At 49.0% G+C, this 22,357-nt stretch overlaps 1 protein-coding gene across 1 annotated transcript; it reads left to right on the top strand.

Moving 5' to 3' along the window:
* The first annotated feature begins 13,027 nt into the window (after positions 1 to 13,027).
* Positions 13,028 to 21,398, top strand: PTGES (prostaglandin E synthase). Its single transcript, XM_083876066.1, has 4 exons — positions 13,028 to 13,107; positions 13,414 to 13,601; positions 14,973 to 15,055; positions 17,025 to 21,398. Exons 2-4 carry the CDS (start codon positions 13,494 to 13,496, stop codon positions 17,272 to 17,274), a joined length of 441 nt encoding a protein of 146 aa, XP_083732192.1. The 5' UTR covers positions 13,028 to 13,107; positions 13,414 to 13,493; the 3' UTR covers positions 17,275 to 21,398.
* Positions 21,399 to 22,357: the final 959 nt, after the last annotated feature.

The following is a 22,357-nucleotide window of genomic DNA, read 5'->3' as shown; positions in this document are numbered from 1 at the left end:
CAGCCCCATCTTCAGTTCACAGAATGCAAGAGTTTTCCAGCTAAGAACTCCAGGATCAATGAATCAATGCTTTTCCCAGAAAAAAAATATATTATTTTGTTGGAGAATGTATAAGGTCCTCCATATTTCCAAGTGTTTTGTGAAAGAGGTTTGAAAGTGTGCTGTTTTACATGAGGTGCTGGGCTGGCAAGAGGTTCTTGCTGAAGGTTTCTAACTGGAAAAGAGCTGGGAGACTCATTTTTCCCTCCATTCATTTCTACATAATTGCTCCCTGCCTTCTGACTCTGGCTAGATGCTCTCTAATGACCTGAGTTTTTCTGAGAGGACTTTCCTTTATTTTTATCCTTTTTCTACCCCACCCCCCCCCATATGTGTGGTTTTGCTTTGTTTTCTTTCCCTGCTTTAATTTCAGCATCATCTTCCAAGTGCTGCTTATCCTAAACACAGAGATGAGGCAGTGACAGGAAAGGGCTGCCACTCTGACGTACATTGGGCTCTTTAAAGAGTGGGATTGTGGTGGGCTTTATCCAAATACAGAGCCTTGCTAAGCTCTGAGGACTACACTAATGCTGTGGAAAGGCTCTGACTCATGGAATGTGTTCCTTGACCTTTCTGTAATGTGGCAGGAGCAATAAGACAAAAACCCAAAATCTACTTTAATGTTAGGCAGACATTGTCTAATCCTAGAAACACCCAAGGAGTCAACAGCCTGTCATGCTTCTCTTGCAGGTAGGAAAATTGAGGTTTGCAGATGCTGAAAGTTGGGGGGTTTTTTTAACACAGTAGTTCATAGCAAAGGGTTTAACAATTCTGTTTTGTCACTGAAATATTTACTCAAGAGCTTGAGCCATGATTCAACTTGGATAGGCTTCAAAATCTTTATCTGGAGTACAAAATCACAGAATCCCTTGGATCAGTGTGTGGTGCTGTGTGAAGAGGGACAGTCCAAAAGGGAAAGAAATGTATGAGCTTGGGATGTGAGTGAAATAGAACATGTCAAGTAAATCTATCCTTGGGAAAAATTCCTTTGATCACATCTGAACCCGTCTGAAATTCTGAGGTACCAGGAGGGTTGGATTTTTTTTTTTCTGATTGCTGTCTCTGAAAAATTCCATTCAGAGGTTCTTCTCCACAACAGGAAAAAAAGTGTTTCCTGTCTGGATGCCCAATCTCAAAGCTCTTTTCCCTTTGCCTAGGCTGCAGTCAGAGAGCAGAGTCTTGCTGTGCTGTCCCAGCTGGGTGAACAACCAGCCCTGAGGACCTACCAGAGCTTGGATGCTGAGCTGCTTCAGGCCAGAGCTGTCCCTGGTCTGCACCAGCACAGCTCCTCCCCAGAGCAGCTGGGGCTGAGCAGGAGCTGTCAGTGCTGCCGGTGCCCTTGGCCGTGGTGAACGCTGGCATTTCTGCAGAGAGAAAAATGGGATTTTAAATCTGATCCCGAGTGGTTTGCAGCAGGTGGAGCTACACAGGTCATGTTACCTGGTAGGGATGGGAGAGACAGGCAGGGAGGGGCAATGTGTTTAAGCTGTGCTTGGCTTGTGGGTGAGGGAAGTTGTGGTCTCACATTTCTTGCCTATCGTGGGAACTTGCTGGAAATGGAATGTTTTGTAGATAAGCATAAGGTGACAGTGCTGGCAGGAGACTTCTCTGCTCTCTATTGAGTGAGTCCTGGTGCTGGTACCTGCTCGATCTTTCACACATACCAACTCCATCAAGCAATGATGGATGGAGATAGTCTTTCTTAGGACAAGCACAAGGAATTATTTAAGTGCCAGGTAGCCAAAATAGCTTTGTTCCCGCACAGGCCACTGTGTGTTCCAGAGGCAGAAAGGATGGAGGGGGGCAGCAATTTTGGCTTTGGAATCAGAATCAGAAGTTTATGTTCATATGAACAAGAGTTGCCGGCACTGCCACAGGCTTTGAAGAGAAGAGTTTTGAAACCTGTCCTTGAGTGATCTTAACAAGTGTCCATTCCTCAAATTAATTTACATCCTGGACACACTCCAGTTTCATATTTTGGTGGCAGGAATAAAGATGTTAAGGAACAGCTTGGAGAAAATTGCTGTTAAGAGTTTAACTACCGGTTAACTACTGTTACCTACCAGTGCCGTGAGACACTGGGGCTCAGGTGAGTGTTTTATGGGCTGCTTTGGGTGTCTGCTGTTGTAGGGCAAGAGGACACAGCAGCTCAGGGTCTGGTTCACCCTCCCTGGAATGGTTCAAAAGTCGTGTGGATGTGGCACTTGGGGAAGTGGTTTAGTGGTGAACACGGTTAAGGGTTGGATTTGATGATCCCAGAGTTTTTTTTCCAACCTGAATGGTTCTGTGATTCCACGATAATGGCACCACCCAATGCCAGGTGCAGATATACAGCAGCCTCAGCTGGACCATGCAAATCCACCTGGGCTAGCAGCTGAGAGAGGCACCCTCAGGGCAGGAACTCAGCAAAGCAAAGCAGGGTGTGGACTGCGCTTTACCATTTAGCAGCCTTGCCTTTTCACCTTTCTGCCCAACTGGCTCTGCTCCGACCTCATGGCCTCCGGGCTCTGATTTCAAGGCCTGTGTCGTGCAAGATCGAGATGAATAATGTATGAAATGGTAGCGATAGACCCAGTGGATGGCTATCGATGCTGGCAGTTAGGCTCTGTTTTGACTTGTAAACTAAACATTCCTGGCGCAGACATCCTCTGTGGTTTAGTGATTAGATCTGGGAACTGCATTTGGGGTCAAGTCAAGGTGCTCTCACCCGGCTCCAGCAACACTGACTTAGTCACATCATCTGTTCCTAATCCTCTGCTTGTCTCTCCACGACATGAACGAGAGGAGGAGGAAATCCCATAAAAAGATGATGATGATCGTAATCATCATTATCATCATCATTATTATCATCACCATCATCATCTCAATTCAGATTTTGTTTCATTTTGGAAATTATTGTCCAATGATGTAGTTTAGTTTGAATGGTGTGGATGGTGAACTTAGCATGTAAATATGGAACATTCACATCATTTATGACAACACATCCACAAGAAAGAGAATTAAACCTTGTGCTGTAAGTGCTCACTGGTAAGATGGGGACACTGAGAGTTACACTTCACATACCTTGATCCTGCCTTTGATTTTTACCCTTGTTTTTACTGAGCCCAGAATTTGAAATTGGAGAGTGTTCCTGTTTGGCTTGGGTCCAGGAGTTTCTGGTTTTGTTGTCCAGGCTGGCTTGGAGCAGAGTAGGTCTCGTGTGAACCTGTCTGCCTATGTAGCAATAGTTCTCACTGAAAGAACAAGAAACAATAGGGGAACTTTAGCCCATATTTTATCTTAAATAGAATTCTGCTGTAAATAATAATTTAGGGATAAAAACGGTGTGAAAGAGATGAAACTTCATCTGGATGAAATAAAAAACCACTCACATGGTGTGGGAGGATTCTACAAGGCAGAGTAAGGCAGAGTAAGGCATGAGTAATGCTTCCAGTCATGGACTCTGATGTGGTGAGAGGCTTGTATCTCATCCAAAGCAAAAAGGTGGTGCTGTTATTAAGCAGATAGCCCCATCCAATGGTTTTGACCCTCAGGTGAAAGAGAGTTTAAAAGGTTTTGGGTTGGACCCGATCCTGGTTGGACCAGAATCGGAGGCTGTGTTTGGCTTGGGGTTTAGCAGAGCTAACACCCTGCTCTTACACCCATCTCCTGTGGAAGAACCTTAAACACAGGAAGATAAAATTAGTCTTGCAAGGCAGCTATTCTGACTGATGCCTCTGCTTTTCCTGCTCTCTCTTCAGTTCATGCCCAAGTAAACACCTCTGCCTGGTTTTAATCAGCTCTAGCAGTTGACACTGAGGACCAAGTAGGGTCATCAGGAGAAAGTGCCTATTTGTTACTGTAATAGCTTCTCCATTTGTTCAGAGAGGCTGAGTCTGGACCCCTTGAAGTGCTGGGGAGGTTATGGAGCAGGGCTGGTACTTCCCAGCTGGTTTCAGGGCCAAGGAGGAGCAGCAGGCAGTGTGTCAGCCATGGCCTGAGGGCAGCACAGGCTGGAGACCCTCAGGGGGGATCAGTAACCAGAGAACTGCAGGAACCAGCAGTGTGGTCTCCTGAGCAAGAAGGGATTTAGTGATTTCTGTGGAGACCAGTGAGGCTTGCTGAAAATTCCACCAGGTCTGTCTTTCTCTGTGGTTTGGACATCAGAATGTCATTTCAGGGGAGCCTGAGGACCTGTTGATTTATGTCAAATCTTATTCTGAATTACCTGTAAAGTATCATCTCCATACAGATTCTTCAAAGTTAAATAAAGGATGAAGGGTCCAAAAGGGATCTAAAACTGTTACATTCTTTTTCCAGGAGATGTTTTATCTAACAGGAAGAAAAATGTACTCTGCTAAAATAAAAGGTTCCCTGCAGCACTCCAGTTTCCAGCTATTGTTAAAATGTGTGTTTGAGAGCTGGGAACCCTGTGGCCAACAGGAAGCTGGAATGAGTTGAAAAGAGGAGAATGGATTTGCTCTGCAAAGAACAATGTTAGGTCCACACTAACAGCACAGAAAAAGAGGAGATTGACTGGAGGACACAGAGAGGCCCTGAAGGAACAGGGATGAGGAGGCAGATCTAATGTTTGATAGCTGTGAAGTGTCCCAGGGCTGTCTTCTATATAACATTGCTGGAATTCCTACAGTTTGGGAGTAGCCCCTCTAGAGCACTAAATAACTTGGTGTGGAGTCATCCTAGACCCCTGAGTGAGGACTTGTGGCATTTAAAAGAAAAATGAGCTTTTAGGAGGTTGAAGGACATTTGAAGTGCAAGGGGTGAGGAGTTGGCAGTCATGTGCTGGTCATCTGCTTGCTTCAGCATAGAGGAAAATATGAAAGTATGGCTGGGATAATGAAAAGCATGGAGAAATCTCCTTTGAAGAGAGATGAAAGCAAATGGGACTGTGGTAAAGCTGAGTAAGAGGTGCTTTCACAGACGTGTTTCAAAGGAGGAGAATGCTGGGCAAAGCTGAGCAGGAACTGCTGTTCCTCTTAATTCTCCTGTGTGTCTGTCTGTGACATGAAAAGGAAGGGAAGGAGATCCCATAAAAATATTATCATTATTTTTATTATCATCATCATCTTAATTTAAATTGTGTTTCATTATGGAACTTATTGTTCAAATTGTGTTTCATTATGGAACTTAATTGTCTCAAGAAGTAATTTAATTTCAACAGTTTGGACGGTGACTTGACATATGTAATTATCAAACATTACCTTCATGTATGACAACAAATTTACAAGAAAGAGAATTAAACCTCGTGATTCAGACCTTAATCTCTGACTTCTGAAGATTGGATGAATCAGGACGAACAGGACCAGAGAGCCTCAATCCATGGATATCCCCACAGGAACATGTCCTACCTTGAAACCACAGCGTGTCCCGTGCCTGCTACAACCCTGCAAGGGTCTCTCTCTTGGTGAAGAGCAGCAGCTCCTTCCACCAGTGAACATTCACCAACCTCCCATGCTGCAATAATAGTGCAGCACAGCTCCTTGCCCCTTCCTGATGTCCAACTCTCCTTGTGGGACAGCTGTAGCCTCACTAATGTAGCATCCCACAGCCTCCTGTCCCTACAGCCTTTCCACAGCTGGGATCCATCTTCTCTCCTGCTAATGGGGGAACTTCTTGTTCATTCTTGCCTGAGTCAGTGGCACTATTAGCAGAAACGTGTTGTGCTAGAGAGATACATTCTGCTGCTTTGTAAAAAATTGTTAAAAAAGCACGTATTCCCCCATGGAGGACTTCAGGGTTGCATAAACACAGGGTGGAGTAGATTTCTGGGAACATCATGGACATGAGGCTGTAGGCTGTAAATCAGGAGAGTAACCAATGCATGGGACCTGGGAAGGCTCATGGAGTCCTGCCAGTGGATCATTCAGGCAGAGAAGAAAACTCAGGATGGTTAGTCTAAGCATCACTGCCTGCAGAGTAGAATGGAGAGGTTTTTCTACTCCTTTGCATCATTCAACCCAAATTCTGCTCTGGATAAAGTCAGGATCATGCAGCCTGGGTCACACTGTGTCAATGCTCCCACTGCTGTGAGCAAGAGGCCATCTGAGACAACACAATAAAAAACTTCCATGCAAAGGGGCTGTAAATAACACAGCCAAATTGCTCTCTGCTTTCCTGGCTGATTGTGGGGATGGTGTTTTTAGCATTGCTAGTGAGGGATGTTTATTAATAACATCAGAATTGAGACACAGACCACCTTTTGGCCTAAAAGCAAGCCTCCTCCCAAAAAATGTTGTTCATGACTCAGTGCTCATGAAAAAGGGAAAGTTTAGGATGTGTCTGGACCAATGACACAATGACTTGACTCATAAAACCTCAAATTACCAACCAGCTCTGACTTCTGCCTGAGTCAGGTCTTGTGGGAAGGAGGTCCTGATCTGCTCTGGAAAACCCAATTGCCCACCAGGACATTGCAAAGTGATAGCACTTATGAGACTGGCATGTGTGCTAAAGAGATTTAGACAACATGACTTATACAGGAAGGTGGGAGGAAATGCTGCTGTTTGATTTGGGAGTGATGGAGGGGACAGAGAGAACTGGGGGGGTTAAAAATAAGCTCTGTCTTTTGGAAAAAGTTCTGTGGTGGGTGAAGCTCTATGGCAAAGCCATGAACAAAAGCTCTCCCTGGAGCTGGTTTCACCAGCATGGTGTAGCCACTCTCAGCTTAGGTCAGGGACAGGCAGTGATGTGCTGACCTTTCCACTCCCTCTTGTCCTGTGAGAACTTGAAAATGCCTATCTGGTGAAAACAGGGCTTAAAAGACTTTAATATTGACAAACTCTGCAACCTGTTCTTCCCGGGTTGCAAGGCAGGATTAACAGCCCAGGAAACAAGAGGTTTGTTTTCTACTCTTCACCTTGAAGTTACTCATTGCTGTTGAATGTCAGGTCTCCATAAGGCTGGAATCAGGGACTACCAGTTGCTTCCTCTCCCCCAGCCCTGTTAGTGAGCCAGGGCTCTTAATGCTGTGATTCCCATGCCCTGATTCCCATCTCTCCATAACACAGCATGTGGAGGCTGGATCATGCATCCTTTACCTTTGCTCTTATTTAAGAGCACCCCACCAGGGAATATGCATCTGCATTGTAGTTTTGCAAATGCTTGAAGTCTAGGATTTGTTCCCAAATTCTGAAATTTTTGGCAGCAATTTGTTCCTCTACTCTCCCAGTCTGGTGGAGAAACTCCCTCTTTTTGGGCAGTAACACAAGTGTTTTACGCCTGTTGTTTACAGCTGATGGGATCTGGTTCTTGGGAAGCAAAACACATCACGGGATGCTGAGGTGTGGCTGAGTGAGAGAGAGACTTGGCTTCCCCACAGCCCAAGCCCTGACCCCCATCTCCCACCTTTACCTGGTGTCAGCAGTGGCAGGTGCAGCTCTGCCTAAAGCCAGCACTTAAACCAGCTGAGACAGAGGGAGAGAGCAGGAGAGAGGAGAAATAACTTCCCTCAGCCCCTCTCCCAGTAGGGTTTCATCCCTGAAGGCACAGAGCAGCAGAGCCAAAGAATTATTTCCTCTAAGAGAAAGCCCAGGCACGAATCCATGTGAGGCTCAGAATAAGAGAAAATAATCTACTTCCCACACACCCACAGCCTGATGACCTCTCTTCTAGCATCTCTGCAGTGTCCCAGCAGCAGAGGACACAGTGACTCCTCTGGAACCAGGGTGGGCATGACAGTTTGGGGCAGGAGAGTGGTTGAGAGCTGGGCAGCAGCCCAGGGGCAGGCAGGAAAGGATGGTGGATGGAGCTGGAGGGAAAAGGCAGGAGGACGTGCCACTGCCTCTCACTTGGCCCTGGGCCTGTTCCCTGGGACTGGCTGAGGAACAGCAGCTTCCTCTGCTCTGCCTGAGACTCAGAGCCACCACACCCCTGCCCCTTCCCTGGGCCTCTCCTAATGGCTTTCTCCTGCTGCAGGCATCTGCTCTTCTGAGTATGAAGGACAATTTGGGAGAGACTCATCTGTACATTCCTCATGCCTGAGGCCTCTCAGATAGCTGCAGCCAGTACTGTCATTTTAAAATACAAAGCAGACGAAATCTGCCTGAGTTTGCTAAAGGCTGAAGCATCCCAGTTGTTTCCTGAGATGCTGTTGGTTTTCCTCTGCCTGGTTTTTGGTAGCAGGAGGGTCACAGAGGTGGCTTCTGCGAGAAGCTGCTGGAAGCTTCCACCATGTCTGGCAGAGCCAATCCCTGATGGCTCTAAAGATGACCAAGGCTGTGCCAATTAGACATGATGGTAACACCTCTGTGATAACATATTTAAGAAGAAAATCGAAGCAAAGTGAGGGACACAGTTTTCTTCTAGCCAGAGAAGAGGAGGAGGTGAGAACATGTGAGGGAAACAACATGGGAACACCAAGGTCAGCGGAGAAGGAGGGGCAGGAGCTGCTCCAGGTGCTGGAGCCAAGATTCCTCTGTAGGCTGTGGTGATGATCATGGTGAAGCTGCTGTGTCCCTATAGCCCATGGGGATCCATGGGGTGTGCAGAGATCCACCCACAGCCCATGGGGGAGGTGCCCATGCTAGAGTGGATGCATGACTGGAGGAGGTTGTGATCCAGTGGAAGACCCCATGGAGAAGGGGTCCCTGCTCCCAAGCTGGAGCAGCCTGTCCCTGGAGGACTGTGGTCCATGGAAGAGTGACCCAAGCTACAGCAGTTTCAGGAAGACTGTGCCCATGGGAGGGACTCACATTGCAGCAGTGTGGGGAGGACTGCTGCTTGTGAGAGTGGACTCACACTGGATAAGTTCACAGAGGACTATCTCCCGTGGGAGGGACCTCATGGTCTCACAGGGGAGCAACATCTGTCCCTAAGCAGCAGAAGAAAATCTTGGGTGACAAACTGACCAAAACTCCCATAGCCTGTACCCCTGCACTGTCAGTGGGAAAGAGAGAGGGGCTGGGGGAAGAAAAAGTGGTTTTAAGGGCTTCTTTTACTTCTCATTATCCTCCTCTGATTTTGTTAGGAATAAATTCACTTCATACCTCTAAGCTGAGCCTATTTTGCCCTTGGAGTGTTTTCTCTCAGTTTTTATCTCAACTCACAAAGCCTTCATTAGTTTTCTCTCTCCTCTGCCCAACTGTGGCAGGGGAGAGCGAGTGAGTGACTTTTGTGGGTGCCTGGTGTTTGGCCATTGTCAAGCCACAACAGGTGATAATGCTGGTGGTCCCAGTGCTCACTGACTTTGCAGTATCCTCTGTGTCCTGCTCACTGAAACAAGCATGAGGAGCCCAGGAGCCTGGGGATAGGGAGCTGCAGGTGAAGCAAGAGGATTTCACAGATCCATGGAAGGTGCGTCATGGTGGTGGGAGCCTTCATGCAGACTGAGGAGGGAACGCAGGTGGAGCACCCTTCTCACTAATAAACAGCTAAAACACTCATGCCTTTACTTGAAAAGTCATCGTATTTGATGAGCCAGCACAGCACAGCCTTCCTTGGCAGCTGAGTTTCCCAGGATGGGTGCAGGTGATCACTGGAGGGTGCAGGCTCCAAGGCTTTGTGCTGGGAGCAGCAGGAAGAAATGGAATAGAAGGAGACCACAAGTGTCCACAGCAGGATTGGAATAAGCTGGGAATGTAGCTCAGCTTCTGGGCTGAGCTGTGGGCCCAGGGCAAGCAAAATCCCAGAGAAGGCTCTGCACCCTCTCCACTAGCATGTGGAAGCATGCTGGAGAAGTGCCACCCACCTGCCCTGCCCTTCTTCTCCAGCCTGGAGCAGTCCCCTCAGGCTCTTTGCTTAGCCCCAGCTAAGATGTAATTGCTAAGATGGGATGTAATTGCTCCTTAAGGAAAATTTTGGGGAATCTGAGCTGTAATTGCTCAAAGTGCTGGGGCTTCCCTTTGGGATCAGGGTGGAGCCCAGACTGTGCCACCCCAGCGGATGTGCCAGTGCTCCACTAAACAAACCCTCTCCTTCTGCTGCCACCAGGAAATTCCCCAGCACGAATGGAAAAATGTAGTCACAATACTGCAGTGTAATTCAGTTAGTCAAATAAATAACCTGTGTGGGAATCAAGAGCGATTTTTATTCCATAATCTTGCCAAAGCAGAATTGCTTTTACAGGCTTCTGTTTTTAAGTACTTTTCTCAAGCACCTCCCATGAATTTTTCTTTCCTTCTGCCTCCTACAGTTCAGTTCCTCGTCCAACAAAATGCTGCATTTTTTCTGTACAGCTCCTGGGGTCAGTCTAACCTGATGACCTAAACTTTCAAAGCCTCATACAAATTTTTATTAATAATTTCTTGGAAAAAAGAAAAAAAAAGCAGTATTTTTGGCTAGCAATGTTGGGATTAGGTAGATCTTGTCCTGGGTTGAGACCTCTCATGCTCAGGGTTTAAGGCATGACTTGTAGTTTAAGGACATACTGCCCTTAGAACCTGGCTTTCTTCAGGGGAGGGCTCTGTCCTGGCAGGATGTGATCTGTGGAGGAGGATCAAACCATCAATATTAACAGCCTGCTTCCGCATGGATTAATGGGATGGTTGAACACGCTTCCGGCAGCTGCTTTGCCTTGGGTCTCAAAAGCCAGGAAGGTGCAAATGTGGATGTTCTACACAGCATGAGATCCCTGAACCTGGTAAACTGAAAAGGAGCTGGGATCCTGGGAGCATTACACCTGCCTTTGCAGTCATCTTCTGCTCCTCATCCCCATCCATAACCCTCCCCTCTGGGGTTCCACTCTGTGTAACAGTGAGAGGGGTTTGAAATTCATAAACACAGAGAAAAAAAACCCTTTTTTAAAATTAACACATCCATACCTGACTTTGCCCCAAGGGCTTATCCCTAAAAAAGGCCTGCTTCTTGATCTCTCCATTTAATGTAAATTTGTGCCAGTTGCTGGTGCAAATTGTCCAGGGCTCCTTGCCAGTGTTTGAATAATGCCAAGGAGGAGAAGGCTGGCTGGCTGGCAGGAGGAGTCCTGGCTTGTCTGCAGGTGCATATTCCTGCTGCTCAGTGAGGTGTTGGCTGCCTTGGGAGGGGAAGAAGGTGCATGAAGGATAAAGGTCCCACTGCCAAAGACCCCGTGGACTGGATCGTCAGCTGGTAAAAACTGGAGCTGCTGGATGAGGGGTGTGATGTGTTGGTGAAGGGTCTGGCTGCCTGCCCTCTCTGGGAGAAGGGGCTGCTGCAGAATGTCTTATCCATGCTGTGGTGCTGGTGTGGCCCTGCATAACCCCTGTCCTTGGGCACCGAGGTCTTCTCTGCTATGGGTTGATCCCTATCAGCTATGGAGAAGAGGGATGAGGGGAGCAGTGTTTGGGATGTGGCTTTGCCACTGTCTACCTATACTTGGCATTAAGGTGTTTACAATACCCTGCTGAGCTCCAGGGATACGTGGGTGGGTCTGTTGCTGGTAAACACCCCAGCTCTTACCACAGAGTCTGAATCCACATGGCTGCTCCCTGTCCTGGTGTCCCCACTGCCACCCCCAGGGAAGCAGCCTGCCAGAGGCATTAGAGCTCCACACTGGGCTGTGCCAGGACTTGTTCTGCAGCCTCCCCGACGCCAGGGTGGTGGTGACCAACTGCAAGTACCTACCCCTTAAAACCAAATGGGATTTTCAAAAGCTCTCTGCAGTGTTGAAAAAACATAACTATAAAGCCCCATGCCAGGTGTACAAATAGTCTGTGAACTGTAGCTCTGATCACGTTCAAAAGAGCCAGCTGGGTTCAGGAATAGCACAATTTATTGAATGTAACATATATGGTTCTTTTGGATTGCCCATAATAAATGCCTGAACTGCAGAGTGGCTTTATAGAGCACTAAGAATACAATGGCAATCACAATCTTAATTTCCCAGGTTAACACTCGGCATGTCTGAGGACACAAGACTTACCAAAAGATGACCCCTGTGGGGCGGGAGAGGAGGACAAATCTGTCAAACTGTTCCTAGAATTTCAAGTAAAATTTTTGTCTACCAGTTAGATATAGTTCTGGGGTGTTTTTACACCTTAATAATCACTATAGTGCAAAGTGCTGCCAAGTGTGATCAGATCTTCCATTATTTGTGGGCATGTTGAACAGAACATTTCTTGGTAGGAGGTTTTGTTTGTCAAAACTTTTCTGGGTATCAGGTAGAAAAACTAGACCACATGGCCTCCACTTCACACTCACCCCCATGCCATGGCAACACAAACCACAGGAGCTACATCCAGTTTCTGTGCTTGCACTACAGGTTCCATTGCACGTCTGACTTTGTGTTTTCTTCACTGCTGTGTGTTTCCACCTGCACACACCAGTGTCATGGGGCTGAGCCAGAGCATTGCATGGAGCAGTCTTTGGGTTTGCAGCATCAGTGCAGAATGGCCATGAGAAAGATTCAGAGGCAAATGCAAAGAATTTTCTATTTTCCTGAAATAAGTATTTAAGTGGATTTTTTTTTTTTTTTTTTTGTTTTGTTTTGTTTTGTTTTGTTTTTTTTGTTTTTTTTTCCTGTGTTAAGGAAATTAACACCAAATCCAGCCCTTCCACTCCAATAAATCTGGAGAGCTCCTGTCAACCCCCATGCCTCTCTGAGGTTTGCTGCTGCTAGCACTGGGGGAGAAGGAGTTAAGTTTGCATTAAGTAGCAGCCCAGCTGCCTGCAGAGGTTTCGATCCCACTCTATTCCATAACCTTTGATGGCTGAGGAAAAGCCAGCTCCAAAATCACATTTCTAAACCAAGGACAAAATTCCATCTGGCTGCTTTGGTTCATCCTCTCGGAGAAAACCAGGACGAGCTGACTTTGGGGTGGGCAGGCAGCTCTTCATTCACTTCTTGCAATTCTGGGGCTTTGTGGTCCAGGACACGCCTGGCTGGGCTCCAGGCTGGTCATTCCCAGCCAGGGGTGCGGGGGCAGCCCAGGCTCCCAGGGGATGGGCTGGTGGGCCAAGGGACAGCTCTGTCCCCTGCCCATCCCAGGGCAGGTGGATCTGTAGGAAAGGCTTGGCCGCCTCTGCCACGCGAGTGAGCGCTCAGCCAGCACTGGGCGGGACGGGAAGCGCTTCCCAGGGCTGGAAGCGGCTGAGGCAGGCGCTTACCTTCTTCCTAACTCCTCCTTGGACGGCTGAAGGGCTTCGCTGTGCGGGTGAGCAGTGCCCGGCCGGGCCAGGGATGCTCGGCGCGGCTCCGTCCCGCGGGGCACAGGGGGAGGCGGTGCGCTGGGTTATGGGGATGGCAGCTCAGGCTGTGTGCCTCCAGGGCGCTGTGTCCCGGCTCGGGGCAGCTCGTCCGCAGGGTGTGAGGAGCGGGGGAAGCCCGTTCCGTGCGCTGGCTGGGGTTTCCTTACTGTCCCGGCAGCCGGGCGGGGGGTACAGGAGCTGCGGGGCTTTCTCTGGAAAATCAGAGCATTTGTGTTGTGTTTAAACGCAGCTGTCCTGCCTCTCCCCTGCGGGGCTCTCTCGAAGCCAGGAGGAGAGGAGAGATCCCCCCTGGGTTTGGGTGCTAAATCGACCCAGCAGCACGTTCTCCCAAAATGATGGAAAATGAAGTGTTCCTGTCATTCACGTTCTACAGCACAATTTTGATTTTAAAAATGTATGTCGTTGCCATCATTACGGGGCAAGTGAGACTCAGAAAGAAGGTAAGATCTAGTTTCGTTTTCCTCCTCCTCCCTTTCTGGCTCTTTGCTTGGGTTTCTGTGGTTTTTCTTTCTTCTTTCCGCTTTTATTCCTGTAAAGTTCAACAAAATTTTCCTGAAGCAAGATGAGTTTTCTTTGACTTCAGTTGAAAGCAAAACTCGCTTCATAGCTGCAGCAGATAAATATCTCACTTCTCTTTGACCCTTTATGTTTGTTTCTACCATCTGTAGCTTGATGTTTATAATTTTGGAAACCTAATCTAAATAATAATCAGATCTAAAATGCCAAACAGGTGAGATGCTTCTAGAAAGAGTCTGTTTACAGTTAATTTGCAGGGTCTGGAAAAAAAAGAGAAGGGGGAAAAAAGGGTTTAAGAAGAAATCATTGCAATGGTCTTTTTTCTTGCGATGTAGCAGAAAGCTTTTGAAATTTGTTCCAGGAGAACAGCAAGTCGTGGGGAATAAAACAATAGCTGGAGAAAATGGTTCTTGGTTGGGGTGGGGAAAATACAGGGAGGACCAGCTGCTGTCAGGCATTGGGGCCAACTGGACTTTTATTACCCCCACCCCAACTCCTGGTAAATCCCAGCTTTCTGTAAAATCTGTTTTAAAGTATTTGAGGAGTTTCTGACTTCATCAGTGGAGCAGGAGGGACATTTCTGCTCTATTTCAGATAGAACAGAAATGTCCTGTGCTGTGGCATAATTGTAACTGATGAATTGTCTTCTCCCTTTGTGATTCTAAATGATGCTCCAGCCCTGGGACAGCTGGGGCTTGTAACATAATTAAGCACCAGGGCCCTTTCCAGGCTGCAAAATGAAGCTGTCAGATGTAACCAGGTCCCTGAGGAACAGCTTCATAGCATAGGTGGGGAGTTAGCACAGATAATTTTCATTTTTAAATTTATTAGTGTAGGATCCCATTTCCCCATGGAAAACCCACATGGTGCCACTGCCAAGAAGCCAGCCAGGGAATATTCTCTACTCTGTCAGTCCTGGCTATCTTTTGGAGGATGCATTGTGTCTGCAAGCTCTCTGCCAGCAGTGATCTCACTGGCTGGCAAAATCTCCTCTAAACGAGTTTTATGGGAAGAAGTGGGCTGGGGTGAGGTGGGAGATCCCTTGAAACCCTCAATCTGGGACCTGCTCCGCAGGCAGTATTGGGAGTTTTGGAGGACAAGGAAAACTCCTGTGGAGGTGCAGGATTTAACTCCCTGGACAGTGTGCGTGGAAGTGCAGTGACCCTCATTTTTATGAAGAGTGCTAACAAAATTAGTGCAGGTAAAAAATCCCCACAAGACTTCAAGATTAGGAGCAAAGCTTCTACCTGTGAGGTTCCTGAGGACTGTAAGCAGGTGGGGACTCTCTCTTACAGGCGTTTGCAAACCTGGAGGACGCCCTGCGCAATGGGGGGCTGCAGTTCTGCCGCCAGGACCCCGACGTGGAGCGGTGCCGCAGGTGAGCGGTGCCACCATTCCCTCTGGTGCCAGCATTCCCTCTGGTGCCACCACTCCCTCTGGTGCCACCATTCCCTCTGGTGCCACCATTCCCTCTGGTGCCACCATTCCCTCTGCACCTGCTGCTGGCAAAGAAGAAGTGGGAAGCTAAAGGGCTCACTAATCAAGTAATATTCTAGATGGTCAGACTGCCTTGAGCTCTGCTGTGGGACCCTGCACACAGCAGTTTAATCTTTAACAGGAAGAAGCATGGTGTGCACTGGAGCAAGGGAAGGGAAGGATCCGGGTTTTCATCTAACATCCAACTCTGACTAACCCTTTTCTGGGGCTCAAAGTCTCACAGGCTCCCAATATCTCATCACATACCCACACTCAAAGGCTCCTTGTGTTCTGCTCCAACAGGACCCCAGAGCCCTGCACAGCTTGGACAGGCAACAGAGTGACTGGTCCCAGTGCTGTAGGCAGCTGCCCTTTTTGGGGATTTGGGGAGCGGCTGAGCAGGATTGCAATAACTTTTGCCTCTCTGATTGGGCAAACTCTGAATGTTACCCCTCTTCTGTGCATTACAGTTTCTCAGAGGTAAAACACAGGGTTATTCAGCCCTGGGCTTGATTTCCTGTCCCCCTGCTGAAGAAGGTGCCCCAAGTACTAGTCTGGATTTCTGGTGATGTACAGGAAAGGAACTGGAGTTGTGCTCTGCTGTCCTTGAGCTCTGGGCTGTGCGTGGGGACCTCATTGCTCATGTCCCACTGCCTCCAGCATTTGCTTTAGAAAACATCCAGTGCCACCTAATAGCCAGCAGGAGGATGGAAAATTACCCATTTCCTTCCTAGCAAAAAGATAATAATAACAGAAATAATAATCACAATCTTCTTTTGATTATTCAGAATAAACAAACTTCCATGAAAATAAATAACTGGAGCTGCAGCAAAAACCTGGGGCAGCCTGGGACCTGACTTGAGCAGCTAAAGCTCTCAGAGTCCATCCTTGCTGATTTTTTGCAGCCCTGGAGAAGACAGATTCAATCTAAGGTGTTTCTCCAGAGCAAGGACCATGTCAGCTTTTCATGTCAGACTGTATCTGGAGGGGAGCAGAGCCAGGGGTGTGTGCAGGGCAGGGACAGAGCAGGGCAGGATATTTACCCCTTGTCTCTTAAAGATGCCCCTGGCTGCCTCTCAGCTCTCTCCTTTCTCCCCCTCCTTCTTCCATTTGTCCTTCCAGCCCTGCTGAACCCCCAAGTCCTTGAGGTTTGTTCAGAGGATGGTGCCTGGGGGAGGAGGGACACAACCCACACTCATGGCATGAGTGGATCTGTTTTAGTAGTTCTGTGGGTGCTGGCAGTGATGCTGTGACATCCAGGCAGGTGCATGTTCATCTGGAGCACAGGGTTTGGCCCCATCAGTGCTGATGTGTCACCACATGGCCACAGTGTCCCCTCCAGGCACAGTGTGGGGGGTCATTGGGCCACTCCTCCCCAGTCTCCTTTGGATACATTTATGGAGAGGTGAAACCACAAACCCTCTCATCCTGTGACTTTCTCCACTGGAGGAGCTGTGGTCTGGAACTGCCTTTTGTTGTGTAGCACGGCCACATCTGGGGCCATGCCGTGCTGGCATCACACCAGTTTTGAGCTTTTTGCAGCTTCACAGGGTTTTGTTTTGCTCTGTTTATTTGAAAGCTCCAACCCTCGAGCTGTCATCTGCTGTGGCAAAGGCGTCCCAGTCACGGAGAGAAAATTCCAGGAGCTCAGTGTCCCAAGGGAGAGACACAGGGTGTGAATTTCTCCTGCTTCTAAATTGAAATTCTCCTGCCTCTCTGTGTAAGGGAGAACTGATGCTTTTGGGGGCTGTGTCTGCCCCATCCAGTGATGGAGAGGCCCAGCAGCACCTAAGGATGGGTACTCTGGCTAGAAGGAATGAGAGAAAATGGGGAATTCCAGTGGGAAGGAACAACCTTATCTTGCTTTTCAGAGCCCACCGCAATGACATGGAGAACATCTTTCCCTTCCTCTTCCTCGGAGCCATCTACTCCCTGCTGGATCCCAGTCCCACAGTGGCCAGGATCCACTTCCTCATCTTCTGTGTGGGACGGATCATCCACACCATTGCCTACCTCCTGCAGCTGAGGGCACCCACACGCTCCGTGGCCTACAGTGTGGCCCAGCTGCCCTGCTTCTCCATGGCCCTGCAGATCCTCCTGGCCACCACCCCGTACTGGTAACAACCAGAGAGACTGACCACCCAAACCCCCTGATCCTGACTCTGCTGGTCCCTCCTGTGAGTGGGAGAGAGTGAGAGAGAGAGAGAGAGAGAGAGAGTGTGTGTGTGTGTGTGCGTGTGTGAGTGTGAGATGTCACCAGGGAGGTCACCTGTACCATAGGGATGTTCATTGCAGCCTTGATGAAATTCCACCACCATCGGAATTTGTCAGAGAAGTCACCAGAGAGAAGAGACATGCAGGAAGGGGATGTGGAGGCAGGTTTGTGTCTCTCCTGCTGAGGATGAGAGGTCGAAAGCACATGGACTACCCCTGGAGGAATGGGTCATTGAAGGAAAGGTTTTCTGTGTTTGGAACTGTGATGGGGAAGATGTGCCTTATCCTCCTGGTCATGAATATCCCATAAATCTGGCAGGGAAAATCATGAGGGTCCCACAAAGTCTCTTAGTCAGCAGAAAGGGTTGGTAGCAGAGGCTATAAAGCAGCCACCCTTCTCCTGCCCAGCCATGTGCATGTCGGGGGATGTGAGTCCCTTAGGACTTAGTCCCTTAGGTTCCCTCTCCACCAGGGAGGACAGGAGGCAGACACCTTCCAGGCAGCATAACAGGGAAGTCAAAATCTCAGGGGTGATGTTGTAAAGTCATTGAATCATTCAGTGCTCTCAGTGCCACCTCATCTCACTCCATGGGACACAGCTCCCTGCCAGGAGCCTCACTGCAGGCAGAGCCCTGCTAGCTCCTGGCAACCTCAGGAGCTCCTCCTAGCAGCAGCTGTGGCTTTTCCATCTCAGCCTCACCACAGCAAGATGCAGAGCGACATGCCTGGAGAAGCCAGCAGGAATCCTTTACCCTGGACACAGAGCCTGAACACATTTACTGGACACAAAGTTCTGGGACTTCTGGAAAGTCTAAAATGCAGGCACAATACAGGGGGCTTGCAGAGAGAGATTTTTCCCAAAGGGCACTCTAGTCCACATGCCACTAATACCGAAAATGGCCCCAGGGCATCAGACTGAGTTTCTCCCCCTCTGTTTTTAGCCTTTCTCTGGGCAAAGAATGGCTGTTGCTATTTGGGAAATGTACCATGGTTGCCTTAGGGGTGTTTTATTTCAGCTCTTTCCTGCTGTCCACAGCTGCCACACTATTCACAGCCTGGACCAGCTAGTGTTTGCAGAGAGCTCTGGAAACGAGCAGAGGGGCTTTGAAGGGAGTATTGTTGCTCTGCAGTATGACCTAAAAGTGTCATGTTGGAGAGGAGAGGCTGGGGCCAAGGTGTTGCATGGTGACAAAGGCCCATGAGCTCCTCTGCCACACAGCTGTCCCCCGGTGCCAGGAGCTGCTCCCAACAGCAGCAGCAATGGAGCATCCCTCTGGAGGAGAAGGTAGGAGGAAACTTCTGCTCTTCAGTGCCCCCTCCCTCCTCTGAGGGCAACACAGAATTAGAATAACATCACAGGGCAAGCCAGAATGAGGAGAAAATAAATTCCCCTTCCACCTGTCCTGTGCATGCACTAAGGCTGTGCCCTTGACTCTGCTCTCCTCAGAGATGCTCTTGCTGATACCTCACTGAGCACTGGGGGCACACCTGCTCAGACTGATGTTGAGACTTTGCTCAGCTCAGGTAGAAGTCCTGTACCAGTAACTCCATCCCAGTGGAGTTGTGGTCTCAGGCTGAGCTGTGTAGTGAAGTTTGGAATGGAATTCTTTGCTGTCCCACTGCGAGGAAGGTGGGCAGGATTGCAGGTTCAGCAGTTCACTCTTGGCCACTTCTCCTTCACACAGATGTCTGGGTAACACAGACCCCCTTAACAAATCTTTTCTGCCTCACATGGTGCACAAGGTCTTGAACTCCTGTATGTTTCTCTGCTGCTGCATATGCATCCTGGTGGCAGGAAGCAAATATTCCCAATAAAAACAAATCATTGTGCTCTGATACATCCTTCCTTCGGGAGCAGCTGATGCAGCTGGGCAGCAGCTGGGTCCAGCCCCAGCAGGATGTTAAACCCCACTGTAGAGCCTCGAGTGTCCTGGGACTTCTAAAGAGACATCCTTTTCCTCTGCACTCACCTGGCTTGCAGAGGAACCTCTTTTCTAGGTGTGCATTATTTGTCCTGATCCTTTAAATTCAGCAGAGCTGGGAGTTACAAGCAGTCCTGCTCAGTTTTCCTTCCCTGAGCAACAAAGCTTGGTGTTCACCCAAAAATCCTGGAGGGCTGGAGAAGCTCAGGTAAGATCTGGTTGCTCTTCTTTCTGTTCTTAGGACATGTAAAGGAGCTGCTTGTATTTTCCAAGATAAGTAGCCCCCCTTTTTTTTTGCACCAGGTTGCTGGGAAACAAATGCTTCATTTCTCTGGTTTTCCCGTATTTTCTTAAGTTGGTGGTTGGGAGGTGCTGCCCTGTCAGTGTCTGTGTTAGTTTCATAAAATGGCTCCACTTGGTTGTTTTCTTTCCCTGTTTGTTTTCAAATGAGAAAGGCAGTGGTTTTATAAACTGGATTCTCTCCAGTACATGCTGCTGTGGTTGGAGATGTGGCTGGGATGGAGATTTTGGCATGAGAAGGAAGAAGGGAGGCTACAGAACCCCCTTCTGACCCCCAGATCTGCTTCAGCCTCTTCTCAGCTGCCTGTCCAGTGCCTGAGGGTGATACCCTGCTCAGGGAAGCTGAGGTTGCATGCAAAGCTCTGCTTTCTTCTTTTTATTAAGAAAAAAAAAAAAATAAAAAATAAACTCTGCTTACTGGCTGCAGGGAAAAGCTTGGGAATGTGAACTCTCCTGGCTCAAAAAAAAACAAACACAAAAAGCCTACAAGGCAAACTTGAGAGAGGCCCAAGCATTGCAGTTATTTTGAAGTGTTGTGGAAGTTTAGGGGAAGCAGGACCCAGCTGGGCTCAGCTGCTTGGGCAGCACCAGTCCCATCAGAGCTCTCCTGGAGCCAGGTGATCAGAGCCACTGGCTCTCCTCTGGATACTGCCAGTGGTGGCTGTGTGTGAGGGGCATCCCTGTCTTTTCCCAATTAATGTCTAAAGCCCAGAGCTCCCAAATTCCTGCTCTGGCATTGGTGCGGGCAAAGGATGTGCCCATTGTCTCCTGCTGCTCCAGGAGAGCAAGGACAGTGGTTGCACCCACCAGTCTCTGCGGTTTGGCGTGTGCTTTGTATGTCCAACAACTTGTTTTTCACACCTGGCTCAAACAGGAAACTGCTATGAATCACACCTGGGGCTGCAGAACAACAGTTTGGTGCTTAAATGGGTACAAATTGAAAGAGGAGAAATTTAGGTTAGACATTAGGAAGAATTTTTTTTACTGTGAGGGTGATGAGACCCTGGTACAGGCTGCCCATGGAGGCTGTGGATGCCCCAGCCCTGGCAAAGTTCAAGCCAGGTTGGATGAGAACTTTGGATTAATTCAAGCTGTCCCTGCCTATGGCAGGATGGGTTGGGAGCAAGTGATCTTTAAGGTCCATTCCTTCCTTCTGTGGTTAAATGTGTGAATGTGATTCACACAACCAGTATGTGTCTTTCCTCAAGGTGTCTGGAGCTGGAAGAAAAGCAAGTGGAGACCCAGCACAAGCCACTTTCCCTGCCACACTCTTTCAGGTGGTTCAAGCCCCAGGATCCCTCCTACCCCACTGGACACACCTCTTCCTTACCTGTCTACACCACTCCCTGAGTCTCTCCATCATCCCCTGGTGGGATCTGGACCAAGATTCCTCCTTAGGCAGCCCTCCTTTACCACAGATCCCTCTTCCTTTTTTGTCCTCCCAAAAATTTCCCATTCCCTCTAGCAGATGGGATTTTGATACGCAACCCCCCTTATTCCTCTTGAGGAATTGAGATTCCTGTGACTTGTAGAGAGAACGAGAGGAGCTCGCTCTACAGGCATGGGCGTTCAGAAGTGCAGAAGATAACGGTGCCTCCCAGCTCCTCTCTGGCACAGGAGAATGAAGCTGGCACTGGGATAACTTTTTCCAGTGGGCGTTTTCTAACCCGGCTGCAGGGCTGGGCTGTGAGATATCCCCTGCTTGACAGGCGTGGGCGAGCCCCAGACAGGGTGGAGGGGGCGGCCGGGAGCGGAGCAGAGCGGCGCGATGGGAGCTGCCCCCGGCCCGCCGGGTTCCGCGGGGCTGCAGCACCCTCGTGTGGCTGCGGGACCCTGCGGGGGACACGGGGACCCTGCCCCGCCACCCGCACCCACGGATTCTCTGCCCCACGTCTGCTGGCCAGAGGGCTGGGGGTGCGCATGGAGGTGTTTAGGATGGAGGGAGGGCGCCATTCCTTGAGGGGAGGAGGCTAGTGTCTGCTCCTGTGCCCATCAGCCTCTCCAAAACAGGCAGATGCGATGCCAGTTCCAGGGAGATCCTCCTATCACCTCAGAATTGCTTTTTGGGAGTCACCTGGTTGAAAACAGACTGTTTTGAGGAAGGAAACAGTGCTTCTGAAGTTGTGGTGTATGGATGCAACGCTGTGCATCTTCATGCAATAGTTCTTCTTTAGACATGATAACTCTTCCTGGGGTTTGTGACACCAGCTACAAAAGGAACCTTTGTTTCCTCCCTTCTTCCCAAGTAATTATAAAGCATTATATGCACCCCCTGTGCATAGCTACCACCCAGCTTCTCTGCTGCCTTAGGTTGCTTCCCTATGGGGTTGGAAAGAAGCAGCAGCGAGCAAAATATCTGCTGCAGGGAGGAGAGGCTCCTTCTATATGGAATGTAGAGTTTGGGGTGAGCATCGCAACGCCCAGGACAGGAGCGTCGCTCCAAAGGGCAGGAGGGGCTCTGCTGCTGGGAGGTGACACGTTGCTGTCATAGCAACATGTGTTTCTGCGGTTTGTAAATGGTGCCAGCAGGACTCAAAGGGTCTTCAGACCTTCCCGTTGCCACCAGAGGGAGAAGGGCTCAGCAGCAGAGGGATAATGGGAAAGGAGGATATTGTAACCGCGATATGTCTGTAACTCATTCTGGAGGGGGATAACCAGGCGGGTGTCCCTGTGAGCTCTGTTTTGTCTTGCTGCTGTAGCAGCCGATGCTGATGACAACACGAAATTGTTCTCATTAAAATGTTCTAGGGGCAAACTTCAACTTTTCA

This window comes from Zosterops lateralis (genome assembly GCF_965231275.1).
Source record: "Zosterops lateralis genome assembly, chromosome: 20".
Lineage (NCBI taxonomy): Eukaryota > Metazoa > Chordata > Aves > Passeriformes > Zosteropidae > Zosterops > Zosterops lateralis.
Note: the sequence above shows the minus strand (reverse complement) of the source record. Positions and strands in the feature narration are given on the sequence as shown.